We start from the raw sequence: 15,286 nt of genomic DNA on the forward strand, positions 1-15,286 counted from the left end.
ATTTAGATGCATATCACATTTTTTTTTACTGAGTTAAGTATTGTATGTAATTAGTTTTGCTACAACAAGTGTATGGGACATTGGAAAAAAGTTGAATTTCCCCATGGGGATGAATAAAGTATCTATCTATCTATCTATCTAATTAAGGAAAAGATGATATGCTTGAGGGATGAGGTAGAATCCCAGTGTGTATTTGGTTAACATTAAGAAGTTAGCTGTGTTAGCATGCTACTGAGAAAACTCAGAGGAATAGAGAAGAAAATCTGTAGGGAAATCAGGTGTGCAGGAACTTTAGTGTGCTAATGCTGGATGGTGTCATTTTCCCAAATATTGATGGGAGCAATTTTAGAGTAAAAGGCAAAAAATAGTGAGCTTGTGAAATTCGTTTGAGAATTTCCTTGATCGGTATTTCTGACCAAGTTTGGAGGTATTGAACTAAAAACACGGGCTGGAAATCTGGAATAGGGGAATTCTGGCAACACTCAGCAGGTCAGGTGCATCTGTAGAAAAGAAATATAATTAAGATTTTGGATCCAAAGCCTTTTGTCAGAATTGGGAAAGAGAGAAAAAACGGTTTTCAGTTGCAGATAAGATTGGGAAAGAAATGGGTAAAACTAAAGAAATATCTTGGATAAGGAAAGACCAAATACATGAGTAATAGGTTGTGCTTATTTGTTTGTGTTATGTGTTGCTAATAACCGGGCTGTTGGACGTGTCTAGAAGTCCGGCTATATTCATTGAGAGAGAGGAACTGAACCAAATTTACATACTCTAATGGTGTCTGGCAGAAATGGTCAATTCTAACAAAGAATTGATGGTGAAAAGAAAGAGCTAAAAGGAGGGGTGTTGGAGTTGCATGGGAAAGTGTCAGAAGACAGACTGGACCAGGAGGAGAGTAGACCACGGGACTGTGAAGACAGTGAAATACCGAGGAGGGAAGGGTTTGTGAATTGTGGTAGAATCATATTGGAGCTGGTGGACATTAATATTTGTACAGATGTGTTATGCCTCAAGTGAAGTTTTTATACTGAAATTGCTGCTTTGGTGTGTTTAATTAATTTCAAGAACTCCTTAACTGTAAAATCAATTCAAATAGATTTTGATGTTAAAATACGTAAACACCATGCATCGAAAAGTTACACTGCATATATTTTAAGTTAATTTTTAAAAATGCATCTTGGGATTGTAGGCTACTCAAAAGTTGCCTCCTGTGATCCTCATGTCTACACCAATAAGGACTGGGCTTCTTGTAGAACTTCCCCATGAGCCCGGCGGTTTGATGTGAATGTGACAGAGACGGCATCATGCAGAGCCCCACCCACAAACTATCCTAATACATTTTGTAGGAGTCAAAACAGAAGGTGGTGCTTTATTTCAATGCCATCACTGAAATGTATTTGGCATTCTTAGGCATTTACTTCAATGTTAATAATTTTAAAATATCTTTAAAAATATAAAGGTAATAGCACATAACATTTAGAAATCATTAAAGTAAGTTATAAAAAATTGTCTCCCTCTTTGCTGACTTAAATCTGTGACCTGCTGTCTTCATTAAAGTAATATCCACCTGGGATAGGAAATCATCTGCAACCTAATTTGGGGAGCTAAGCAATGGTTTGAACTGGTAAGCATAGGTACCAGGCTGTCCAGTGGTTGCATGCACAGTTAGTTTTGTCTTTAGTAGTTTAAATAACTAAATATTGGTATTTCTAAAGCTAGCTTGACTCGTCTATTTACTTGCACCATGAATTCGTATACCATTGCTATTCAACATTTTAGATTACCTCTATGGTTGTTAAGATGCATGATTGTTGAGATTTTGACTCTTATTTGAAAAGTTGAAAGTACAAGCTACGTCATTACAGGTTAAATCAAAAATACAAGTTGTATCACTCTTAGTACCAGAAGTGATCTAGCAAGGATTAAAGACTGTCATGTAGAAGACACAGTCAGACGTAATGGGTCTTTTTCAGGCTTGAAGAACATAACTGTTGGAGTGCCAGAAAGAAAGTTCTGAATCCTCAATTATATGCTAATTAATGGTAATTGGAGAGCAAGATATTCAAGTTTGCTGATGACATTAAAATATTTGAGAGGGTATGTTTTAAAGAGGCTATTGAGATTCTGTAATGAGATGTACATAGATTCAATAAATGAACAAAAACTTGGTAATGTCTGAGGTCATGCATTTCAGCAAGAGGAGTCAAAGGACAGATTCGTATCTATATGGATGAAAAATTTCCATGGTCTTGTGCATGAATCATAAAATGTTAATAGATGGGTACGGCAAGTAGTTTGGGAAGACAAATGGCACATTGGCCTCTTTTACTATGGAGAAATGTTATGACAGTTGTAGAGTTTTGGCGAGGCCACACCGGGAATACTGTGCGGTTATTTATTTAAGAAAAGATACACTTGTTTGGTGGCAGTCCAAAAGAGATTTACTAGGCAATTTCCTGGAATGAGAGCACTGTCTCGACATCATTGGTTACATAAATTTGGTTTTTATTCTTCAGACATAGAAAAATGAGGGGTGATTTTATTGAAGCACCTAAATCATAATAGCCCATAACAGAGTAGATGTTAAGATATCTCTATTAACATGAGAGTTTCAATCAAGGAAATATGATTGCAAATAAAGGGAATGATTTTTCTCACAGAAAATGGCAAGTCTCTGGACAACTTTACCTTAAGGAGGAGTTGTGATGTTGGGTGCTGAGATTGTGACAATTAAGTCATAGGCAGAATTTAAAGAAGAAGTTAGATACACTTTAGAAATATTGGGGAATTTGGCACGATGTGGAACTGGCATGTTACAGGAATTAAGTCCTGTGATCATATAGAATGGCCAGGCAGAATTTTGCTCCTGTTCCCTTGTATAATTGCAGTCTGATTTTTGAAGGCTCTGAGAATCCTTAAGGTAGTTTTAACTATAGGTTGAGACCAAAAGTCCCTATTATAATCATGCTGGAGTGATTGGTTTCTTAGATTACTTGACTAACTTCTTAAAAAATGCTACAGTAATGAAAAAAGTGCCTATTAGCTCTTCTGTTACAGTTATTTTTTTTTTAATTTTTATTTTTTTTATTAGTTTTTCAAAACATTTTACAAAATTAAAAACCCCAAATCCCAATGAGGAGCATTAATACGGAGCAAGGTTAAGCATACAATAACAATATGCTACAAAGGAAGAGAATTTAACAAAAAAGCACCTAAATTAAAGACAAGTGAGCTTAGTGTCCTCCCCAAACCCCACAACACAAGAAAAAAACAACAATTCCAGACCAACCACCACACAATATAGAGAGTATAAGTCCGGACAGTCAAACTCCCAGACTGTGAATACACTTAGCAACAGAGGATAATAATGCCTACTACCAGAAAAAAAAGGGAGCTGAAAGCAAGGGACCGAAAAGAAAAAAAAACCCTAGTCAAGAGGAAGGTTATGAAAGTACTCGATAAAAGGCCCCCAGACCTTATGGAACTTTAAATCCGAATTGAGAACTGAATAATGAATTTTTTCGAGGTCCAAGCAGGCCATAATGTCGTTAAGCCATTGCGCATGAGTGGGCGGGGCAACATCTCTCCATCTAAGGAGGATCAAGCGTCTCGCCAGGAGAGAGGCAAAGGATAGTATTCGGCATTTGGTCGGACCCAGACATAAATCTGTCTCGCCCCAAAAACTGAACAGAGCAATTAAGGGGTTAGGTTCTAGGTGCTGATTCAGAATACCCGATAATGTAGTGAAGACATCTTTCCAGAATTTCTCCAAGCTAGGACAGAACCAGTACATATGGATGAGAGAGGCCACGCCCCTCTTGCATTTATCACAGAGCGGACTAATGCCAGGGTAGAATCGAGATAGTTTAGATTTAGACATATGGGCTCTATGAACAATCTTAAACTGTAAGAGACAATGGCGAGCACAAAGAGAGGTTGAGTTAACCGATTTGAGAACTGAGTCCCAGCTCTCCTCGGATAAGGAGATATTTAAATCCTGCTCCCAGAAAATTTTAATTTTATCCACAGGGGCCCGTCGTAAGGCTGCTAGTTTATCTTGGATAATTGAAATTAAACCTTTACCTAGTAGATTAATGGAAAGAAATAGGTCCATAGCATTTCTCGCAGGCATTTCAGGAAAGTTAGGAATTAAAGGAGCAGTAAAGTGTCGGATTTGGAGATATCTGAAAAAGTGAGCGTTAGGCAGGTTGAACTTAACAGAGAGCTGTTGAAAAGAAGCGAAGCGATTATCAATGAAGAGATCTTCAAAATGTCTAATGCCCTTCCTGTACTAAACATGGAATGCTGAATCGAACGTGGTAGGTAAAAAAAGGTGATTATGTGCGACAGGGCTAGTAACGGAAAACCCCTGGAAACCATAGCATTTCCTGAACTGAGCCCATATACGCAAAGTGTGTCTAACCAGAGGATTAGCTATTGATCTGGGCAGACTGCTAGGGAGTGCAGAGCCAAGAAGTGCAGATATAGATAATTCTTTAGTGGAGCTCAACTCCATTGCCACCCAGTTAGGGCACTCAGGTTGACCGTGGAAGAAAGACCAGAAGGCAGCACAACGTATATTAGCTGCCCAGTAATATAAGCGAAAGTTAGGTAAAGCCATGCCACCCTCTTTTTTAGATTTTTGGAGGTGGATTTTATTAATTCTAGAGCGCTTATTCTGCCGCAGATATGACAAAATAATAGAGTCTAAGGAATCAAAAAAAGATTTAGGAATAAAAATTGGGATAGATTGAAATAAGTATAAAAATTTGGGGAGAACATACATTTTGACAACATTGATACGACCTACCAAGGACATAGATAGAGGTGACCATTGTACCAGACTCTGTTTTGTAGCATATGAAAGATTGACAAAGTTTTCACGAAAGAGATCTTTAAACTTCCTTGTGACTGTAATTCCAAGATAAGTAAATTGATTATGGACTACTTTAAAAGGGAGATCACGAAATATTAGTTCTTGTGCTTCTTTATTAATTGGGAAAAGTTCACTCTTATGTAAGTTGAGTTTATAGCCAGAGATCTGGCTAAACTGGTCAAGAAGTGAAAACATTAGAGGTAAGGATGTAGATGGATATGAGAGAAAGAGTAATAAGTCATCAACATAGAGAGAGACTTTATGCTCAACACCCTCTCTACAGTTATTTAATGTTATGTAACAAATTATTTAATGTTCTGGACTTCTATCTCTCATGCGTAACTGAATATTCCTTTAGAACGTTTGTGCAATTATTTCACTTATTCATTCACAGGATCCAAGTGTCTCTGGCAGGGCCATGATTTATTTTGTCATTCCCTGACTTCCCCCTGAACTGTGTAGCCTGTTGAGGCTTTTGAGGGGGTACTTAGATGTCAACGACATTATACAATGTATGATTGTGGCTTGAAGGATATTAATAAAGCAGATATGCTTTACAAATATCTGAAAAATTCATGCTCACCTTTACAATTGCTAGCTTCTTATCCAGAGTAAATTAAATTTCCAAGCTGCTGTTCAAACGTGTCCCATCCAACAGTTCAGACATTCTGGATACTGGTCGACAATGTTCCCAAAGTTTGTGCAAAGGTTTACGTTGCGTAAGAAATTGTAGCTTGTCATTGCCGATAGAAATACAGAAACTGTTTTGAAGTCAAGTTATATTTCTATGTTAACTGAACTCTCATTTTCTTGGGGGGGGGGTGCAATTTTTCAGGTAGTAAAGTTGCTGTTGAAATATGGAGGGAATCCCCATCAGAGTAACAGAAAAGGAGAGACACCACTCAAAATTGCTAATTCCCCAACAATGGTGAACTTGTTATTGGGGAAGGGTTCCTGCAGCTCCAGTGATGAAAGTTCAACAGGTGAAAATGGCAAGAGTTTATTAATGGATTCACTTTTAATCTTTGTTACTTGATTGTGATTTACTAAACCAATGTTGTGGACAGTCTATGAGCAAATCTTAATACGGAATTTAGGTGCTTCCTGTATTAGATTGATATTAATTTCATTAACATTTTAAATGTACTGACCAGAATTTAATGTATTAGTCCCTTCGATTAATGCAAACTTCTTACTAATCTGTGGTATTCCACAAGTACAGGATTCCATCGTGCACAAAATTGCATTGCCTGTAAATTATATGGTTTTACATTTGGAAAAAAGATTTATTTTAATAGTGGGTTCTTGGGAAAAATACAGGGAAGCAGAACTAATTAGATAAGTTAAGCAGCAAGTTCAGACAAACTAATTCAAACTGTGGGCACAAGTACTTCAAACGTATTCACTTCTGATTGTAATAATCTATAAAATATACCAAATTTCAAAAGTTGTTCCATCACAGTTAATTACATTTTGGTCTTCAACATTCAAATCTGGACTCATTAGTATTTAATTTGCTAGTCCTTTACAAAAGACTTGATTAAGCATCATCCACTAAATGATTAATGCATGTTAGCGTAAAAATTTGATTAGAAATGTCTAATTCTTGTATTAGAATTGATACTAAATTGTGGGTTTATTTTCTAGTCATTTGCTTTGAAGGCCTAAATTTGCTCATATGTAGAAAGTAGACAATTCAATCCAGATGAACAGTGTGAATTGCATAGGGCTGCTCTTAAGTGACCCTCTTGAAGCAACTTTCTCCATGAACTGATTTGTTTTCTCTTGTCAGTGCATTCATACTCATCGCAATGACAAATTTCAATTTTGACCATGTAAAGAAATAATAACTCATTAGTTTGTCTATCTTCCATTCGTGGCTCATGTTCATTGTAATATGTTTGCTCATGCATTTATATCAAAATGCAATTTCAGTGTTGTAAGTGGATAAAAAGAATTGGATTTTTCATTCATTCATTGCTGACATGAACAATGTTGTCTACTTATTCTTTTAAATATTTTGGTATAGACAGTATGCATCAATAGAAATATTTTGCACATGTAAACCATTGCATAAAAGCAATTTACACCATAATCTTAACAGTCTATGGTGTACTGATAGCTTAAATTATTTGCCTGCATCTTCTCATTTATTAATTTATGTCCACTTTGTTGCTACATAGAAACTTCTGAAGATGAAGATGCTCCCTCAGTTGCTCCCTCCAGTTCAATTGATGGTAATAATACAGACTCTGAATTTGAGAAAGGCCTAAGACACAAAATCAAGCGACAAGAGTTATCTAAAACAGTTACACCAGTAAAGGATGAGTATGAATTTGATGAGGATGATGAGGAAGATAGAGTACCACCTGTTGACGACAAACATTTGCTGAAAAAAGATTATAGAAAGGACCTAAAACAGAACAATTGCATTTCTATTCCTAAATTAGAGACAAAAACTTACTCTAAAAATTCCCTTCTAACACCAAAGAAAGCTCCACGACGTATTTTATCTGACACCAACAGTTCAGATGAAGAGGATAGATTAATAAGCTTCTCTCCTCCTCTTACCAGGCCTTCAGTGCACTCCAGTCTGCCTGTTGCAAGCTCTAAGCAAAGGGAGTCACCAATAAAAAAACAGCAAAAAGAAAAAACTAAGATGAAAAAAAAGTGGAAAAAAGATATGAAAAGCAAAGAAGGTAGATTGGGTAAGAATGAAGACCAATTTAATTCATCTGCAACAGACAGCAATGATTCAGAAAGTGAGGAGGATAAGGGATTAATACAGAGTGGACTTGGCATGAAGGACTCTTATATGAGCTTGAAAGAATCGACAATGTTCTCTTCATTGTCTGCATCCTGTTCTTCCTCCCAAGGGAGCTATGCATCATCAAAGCATATTCCCAGTCTTGCACGGCAACACTCTAAACCCTGGCGAGCTGATGGTTGGAAATCAAACATGTCTCCGGTCTGGTCAGATGTGAGTTCTTTGTCAGATTCTGTAAGAACACGACTGACAAGTGAATCTGACTATTCTTCAGAAGATTCCAGTTTGGAGTCTGTTAAACAAGTTAAAGAGAAAAGAGATCATAAAAAGAAAAGTCTTGTTGATGGAGATGAAACAGAGAAGAGAATGGCTGAAGACATCTTCAAGATTTTGAATGCTGATGAAATAGTTCAGAAATTTGATAAGCAAGGCAAAGTTGTTAAAAAACATAAAATGAAGCACAAGCACAAAATGAAAGACAAGGAAAAGGGAAGATCTCATAACATCCTGACAGACAGTGATAAGTTTTCAAAATGTTTGAATCTAGAATCTGATGAGTTTAAACCAAAAGTAGAAAAATCTTTAAATACAGAAACTGAAAACCTTTCAATTGACAGAGTAAAAATAGTAAAACATGATAAAGAGCAATTAAAAAAGGAAGAAAAGGAAAAACCTTTTAAAGTCAAATCTGAAGAAAGAGACTGGTTGCTCAAAGATGAAGAAGGGAAAGCTTGTAAAGAAGACAAGTTAAAGAAAATCAAAGACCTCTCCAAAGATAATTTTAAGTGTGTAAAAGAAGAAAAAGATAAAATGTTCAAAGTAAATAAAGAAAAACCCTTTAAAGGGAAACCTTCTAAGGAAGAAAAGTTTAAAATCCAGAAAGATGATAAGAGAAAGATAAAGGACAAATCTTTGAAGGCTGAGAAACATTTGAAACAAGACAAAGAAAAGTCTGCAAAAGACGACAAGGAAAAACTAAGAAAAGATAAAGTTCACAAAGACGAATCTGATTATGAGGTTCCAAAAATTAAGAGTCACTTTCTAGACAGTGATGATAGGTTTAGTGTGTCTGATCATGAAGAAAAATGGTTTTCTGATTTATCTTCCAATTCATCTGTATATGATGTAAAAGGGGAAACAAACTGGGGTCTTACAGTTAAAGATTTGAAAGAACACAAAGATGGCACAACAGGAAAACAAGCTATTGAAGCTATTAAGGAAGAATGTAAGGACAAGAAAAAAGAATCCAAGTTGAAAGATAAGCGAGAACTAAATGAAAAGCGCTATGATAAAGACTGCTTAAGAAAGAAAGATCGTGAGTATGTAGATAAAAGTGTAGAGAAGAAAAAAGAAGAATTTGATAAACATAAACTTGGGCAGGGCTGTTTTCTGGATAAGGAGAAAAGGAAGAAAGACTCTCTTGAAACTGTTAAAGATAGAAAAGATAAAGATGCGATTGAAAATATTAAAGAGCGAAAAGATACTGTTTGTGATTTCAGTAAGGAAAGGAAAGACATGAAGGGAAAGGCCGATGATGTCTCCAAAACAGATGCGAAAGAGTGTGGAAATGAAAGTTTCTTCAAGGAGAAGTTCGAAAGTGATTTCAGTGGAAGGACCTTGGAAGCAAGGGAGAGGCATTATTCAGGAAAAGAGAAGGAAAAAAAGGATGGAACTGAAAGGAAGGAAAAGATCAAAATTGAAAAGTGCAAAGAAAAGTCTAAGGATAGAGCTTCAGTTGAATTTGAAAAAGAAAAAAATGAGAAGAGCCTGACTGATAAATTTTTAAAGGAAAAAGATGCCGATAAAGAAAAACTTTTCAGAGAACTGAGTGGTTTGAAAGATAAAAAGGAACAAAAGGAAAAGAGCAAAGATATTTTCAGCCGAGACAAGGACAGAAAAATGTCATCGGAATTCAGTAAAGAAAAGAGAGACAAAAATGCAATGGAAAAACATATAGAAAAAGATAAAGACTTTACAGAAAAAAGGGAGAAAGAGAAAACAGATAAACATAAAGGAGTTGATATAGAACTTGGTAAGGAAATGAGTTGGCACAGCATAGCAAATGACATCTTCACTGATGAAAGTGGTGATGAGTTAGATTATTGTGACAGAGATCTAGGGAATATTGATATGTGTAGAGCTGACCTACTCCCTGACAAAGAGGAGACAAAAGCAGAAAAGGAATTGGTTCCCCATGAGAAACATAGAAAATACCTGGCTGATAAACAACATTCAGCAGAGAAACCAAGAGAGAAAGAATTCAAAGATAAGAAAAAGGATAAACTATTGTTAGATTGTGGGAAAGATAAGAGGGAAAAATGTTTGCATGAGAAACATAAAGAAAAGAAAGATAAGGAATCAGTTGATAAATTTAAAGAAAAAAAGGACAAAGTGTTAACAGATTTAAACCTAGAAAAGAAAGTCAAGCCAAAGTTTCCCGAAAAGTTAGAAAAGCAGCACTCAAGTGATGAGAAGTTGAATGGCAAGCCAAAAGAAAAAACTGATAAAGAACTTGTAATAAAAGAAAGGAGGCTATCAAAGGGAATTCCAATAGAAGAAGAGAAGAAATGCTCAGAAAAACTACAAAATTCAACTTTTAATGAATTTAAAGAGGATTCCAATGATAAGACCAGTGAAGTTTCATCAGACAGCTTTATAGAGCAAGCTCATGACTCCACGGTGTGCAGTTTAAATGATGTTTTGAATGTTGGTCAAGACAATGCAGAGGAAAAGTTAAAAGATTCTCTTAATACCTTGTATTCACAAGAAAAATGCAAAGAAAAGGAGAGAAACAGACACCTGTCATCATCATCAAGAAAAAATGAGAGAGACAAGGTGAAAAAAGAAAAGCGGGATAAGTCAGAAGAATTGAAAGAAGCTTCAGGTAAACGGGAGGGTCCAGTGTTTGACCAAGAGCCTTTGATGTCAGATGGAGATTGCTTAAGTCACTTTTTAAAAGTTGAAAAGGATGATGAATTAGACAAAAGTGGAGATGCTGCTTTAAGTGACAAGAGGGATAAGAATGAAACTGAAAAGGAATTATCTAAAAAAATAGAGAAGGTCTGCAGTGTTATCATTGGTGTCAAGGAGAGGGAGAAAGACAAGAAAAAGAAAGACAAACATAAGGATAAATCAAAAGATGACAAAGAAAAGTACAAGGAAAAACATGGAGAATCAACCCTGGTGTTCAAGCATTCTAAAGATGAACATAAATCTGGCCTCAAAGACTGTCTTCCTATTGTTAGGGAGTTGGGTGGAAACAAAGATAAAGCAAAAGATGATTGTTCAAAAAATACTGAAGTCAAGCAAAAGGAAAAAATCAAGGAGACTTCAGAAAAGGACAAAAATGAATCCTTCAAGATTAAAACCACTGAAAATGATAAGCTACACCAAACTAAAGAAATATTACGTAAGGACAGCAGACCTAAGGAAAAGCTTCTGGGTGATGGAGACTTGATGATGACCAGTTTTGAACGTATGCTGAGCCAAAAAGATCTAGAAATTGAAGAGCGCCATAAAAGACATAAAGAGCGAATGAAATTGAAGGAGAAGATGAGGCACAGATCAGGAGATCCCAAGTTGAGAGAGAAAGTCCGAAGTACAGAGGAAATGCGTAAGAAGAATTTTGACTTTTTGGCAAAAAAAAGTTCCCTTGATTCTCAACAAAAGGACAAAAAGCTGAAGGATCAAGGACCAGGACAAACTATGTCTTTGGATGCAAATCCAAAGATACAGCCAGTCACTTGTCCTGATGTAAAAGATTGGCTTTCAACTCCTGGACTGAAAACAAATATGCCTGCTTCGCCAAGATCTGATCAAGATAGGCCAACAGGTGTTCCAAAGATGATTCCATTGGTTTCTTGCCCAAGTTATGAAGATTTACTGCCCACACCACATATGCCTCACTGTGTGAATGAGGATTTTACTGATCTGTTTGAAGGAATAGAGTCCCAAAATTCAGCAACCATGTCAGCAGTATCCATGAATGCCTGTTCCCCTACCTTTTTTGATAGATATGTAAGCATCCCCACAAGCATTCAAAGTAGTACAAATCAAACAACAACTAGCAATGTTCAAGTATCCAGCCTCTTTCGATCAGTGTCAGTGGATACCAGAAGGCCACAAGAAGGATTTGATGTTAATTCGGAGAAGTTCTTCAGGCAGCAAAGTGTGCCTGCATCAGCAGATTATGAAACTTCTATTCCACAGCCAATGGAGGAAAAACCAGTTGTTCATTCTGAGAAATTCTCTGGTTTGTCACCATGTGTTTCACCTGAGTATGGAATTTCCTCACCACAGCTGGAACCATCTCAGTCCAGAGTTGCAAAGGCATTCACTGAAAATCTTACCCCTCCACCTGAGAGTGTTCTTAATCATTTCCATGCAAAATCATCACCATCACAAAAACCTGATCCACTGGAACCATCTCTAGATACCTTAGTCACTGATTTTGCCTTGCCTTTAGATTCTTCAGAGCAGCAACCAAATACTACTTTGATTTCTCCTAATCCAGCTTTAAGTGCCAGCCTTGTGCCTACACTTGGAGACACATTTACTTCCAATGATACAGCCCAGAATAAGCTAAGTTATCCATCTTCTCCACACAGACCAAGTGAACAGATAGTCCTCAGCCCAATGAGTAATTCTTTAGAACATTCAGTGAATTGGTCGATGGGTTCTGAGTTACACCTGAAGTCACCACAAAGATCTTTCAGTGAAACTACCAGGCCACTTTGTCCCCCGGACACTGTACATAATGCAACTTTGCCATTTGTTTCATCTATTTTGTCTCATTTTCCTGAATCCCCAGTCCAGTGTCCTGTATCAGTCCCTGACACAGAGCAAGATGAAAACAGGGGTGACATGCCAGGAGAGGAACAAGGGGAAGAGTCTGTAGCATTGGATAACCCTGTTCCATACAGGTCTCCAATGAAAGCAAATTCACCATTTGATACCTGCAAGCCACTTCCTGATCAATCCTGTACTGTGGCTCTAGAAATGCACAACGTTGTAGTTGAAGACCAACAGGAACCAACTAAAGTTGCAGAAAAATGTGATGAACAGAATATTACTGCAAGACAACAAGACGAATCTTTGCCATGGACTGATTCTTTTCCAGCTTCCATAGATGATCTTGATCTGGGGCCATTTTCACTTCCTGTGCTGCCATTACAAGACAAAGATGACCCAGACATTGAAATGACAGAACCTGAATCTGAAGAGAGGACTAAGATAATTGAAGAAACTAGTGATCCAGTGGTTACTAGCACAAGTACTGAAGATACAGATCATGTTGCTGTACCAACAGGGGAAGAACATGGTGCTATCAGCGAGATTCTAAAAGCAGTTCCTACAGCAGAGGAGGATAAAATTGAGGATACTATAGAAAACACCTCATTAAGCCCTGAAGAGATTGGAGAAAAGGATATTCAGCAAGTATCATCTCAACATAGTGAAGCAAGTACAGAACTTGAAGATAAACCTGTGGCAGTTACTTCTAATTCATTGGTGGATGACAGCAAAGTGCTTGAAACTGCAGAAGCAACATCTAAATCCGTGATCGAGGCAGCAAAGCCAAACAAAGTAGAAGAGATTCCTCAACGGATCACAAGGAACCGAGCACAAATGTTGGCTAATCTAAATAAGCAAAATAACGCTGTTAACTTAGAGAAGGATACTGCTACTCCTCAGTTAGGAAAGCCAAAAGGGCGTGTAGTAGAGGAGGATGACTCGCAGGCACAGCATCCACGCAAGAGAAAAATCCCTCGTGGAAATCATCAGCCAATGATTCTCACCCCATCAGCACAGCAGACTCGAGAAATGATTCAGCAAACGTTGGCAGCTATTGTTGATGCGATTAAATTAGATGATATCGAACCATACCACAGTGACAGATCCAACCCTTATTTTGAGTATCTCCAAATTCGTAAAAAGATTGAGGAAAAGCGCAAAATCTTGTGCTGTATCATCCCACAAGCGCCTCAGTGCTATGCTGAATATGTCACCTACACTGGTTCCTATTTGTTGGATGGAAAGCCCCTGAGCAAACTCCATATCCCTGTGGTAAGTGGAAGTCTTGTTAATATATTTTCCCAATTTTTAAAAAATTCCTGCTTATTTTGGATGTAATCCTATCCATTCAATTCATTTTCAGTGGCTAGCAAAGGTGCAGGAGTAGGCCATTTGGCCCTTCGAGCCAGCACCACCATTCACTGTGATTATGGCTGATCATCCACAATCAGTACTCCGTTCCTGCCCTCTCCCCATATCCCTTGACTCCGCTATCTTTAAGAGCTCTATCTAACTCTTTCTTGAAAGCATCCAGAGAATTGGCCTCCACTGCCTTCTGAGGCAGAGCATTCCATAGATCCACAACCCTCTGGGTGAAAAAGTTTTTCCTGAACTCCGTTCTAAATGGCCTACCCCTTATACTTAAACTGTGGCCTCTGGTTCTGGACTCCCCCAACATTGGGAACATGTTTCCTGCCTCTAGCGTGTCCAATCCCTTAATAATCTTATATGTTTCAATCAGATCCCCTCTCATCCTTCTAAATTCCAGTGTATACAAGCCGAATCGCTCAAATCTTTAAACATATGACAGTCCTACCATCCCGGGAATCAACCTCGTGAACCTACGCTGCACTCCCTTAATAGCAAGAATGTCCTTCCTCAGATTTGGAGACCAAAACTGAACACTATACTCCAGGTGTGGTCTCACCAGGGCCCTGTACAACTGCAGAAGGACCCCTTTGCTCCTATACTCAACTCCCCTTGTTATGAAAGCTTTCTTCACTGCCTGCTGTACCTGCATGCTTACTTTCAGTGACTGATGAACAAGGACACCTAGATCTCGTACTTCCCCTTTTCCGAACTTGACACCATTCAGAGAGTAATCTGCCTTCCTGTACTTACCACCAAAGTGAATAACCTCACATTTATCCACATTAAACTACATCTGCCCACTCACCCAACCTGTCCAAGTCACCCTACATTCTCCTAACATCCTCCTCATATTTCACACTGCCACCCAGCTTTGTGTCATCTGCAATTATCAATAAGCTATTCATAGATGTAGAAAATCATAGTTCTGAATTATCATATTCTAATAACCAAATCTTAGCTGATTCAGAATCAGGTTTTATTATCACCAGCACGTGAAGTGAAATTTGTTAACTTAGCAGCAGTTCAATGCAGTACATAATCTAACAGAGAGAGAATAAAATAAAACATAATAATAAACAAATAAATCAATTATGTCTATTGAATAGATTTTTTTAAATGTGCAAAAACAAATACTGTATATTTTAAAAAAGTGAGGTAATGTCCAAAGCTTCAATGTCCATTTAGGAATCGGATAGCAGAGAGGAAGAAGCTGTTCCTGAATCGCTGAGTGTGTGTCTTCAGGCTTCTGTATCTCCTGCCTGATGATAACAGTGAGAAAAAGGCATACCCTGGGTGCTGAAGGTCCTTAATAATGGACGCTGCCTTTCTGAGACACCGCTCCCTAAAGATGTCCTGGGTACTTTGTAGGCTAGTACCCAAGATGGAGCTGACTAGATTTACAACCTTCTGCAGCTTCTGTCGGTCTGGTGTAGTAGCCCCTCCACACCAGACAGTGATGTAGCCTGTCAGAATGCTCTCCC

At 37.6% G+C, this 15,286-nt stretch overlaps 1 protein-coding gene across 1 annotated transcript in view; it reads left to right on the forward strand.

Moving 5' to 3' along the window:
- Window positions 1-15,286, forward strand: part of ankrd11 (ankyrin repeat domain 11) — a 163,237-nt gene that overhangs the window by 120,240 nt on the left and 27,711 nt on the right. The window contains exons 8-9 of the mRNA XM_073070221.1: window positions 5,712-5,859; window positions 7,060-13,706. Coding sequence (XP_072926322.1) covers window positions 5,712-5,859; window positions 7,060-13,706 — 6,795 coding nt within the window. The remainder of the gene's footprint in view (window positions 1-5,711; window positions 5,860-7,059; window positions 13,707-15,286) is intronic.

This window comes from Hemitrygon akajei, chromosome 17 (genome assembly GCF_048418815.1).
Source record: "Hemitrygon akajei chromosome 17, sHemAka1.3, whole genome shotgun sequence".
Lineage (NCBI taxonomy): Eukaryota > Metazoa > Chordata > Chondrichthyes > Myliobatiformes > Dasyatidae > Hemitrygon > Hemitrygon akajei.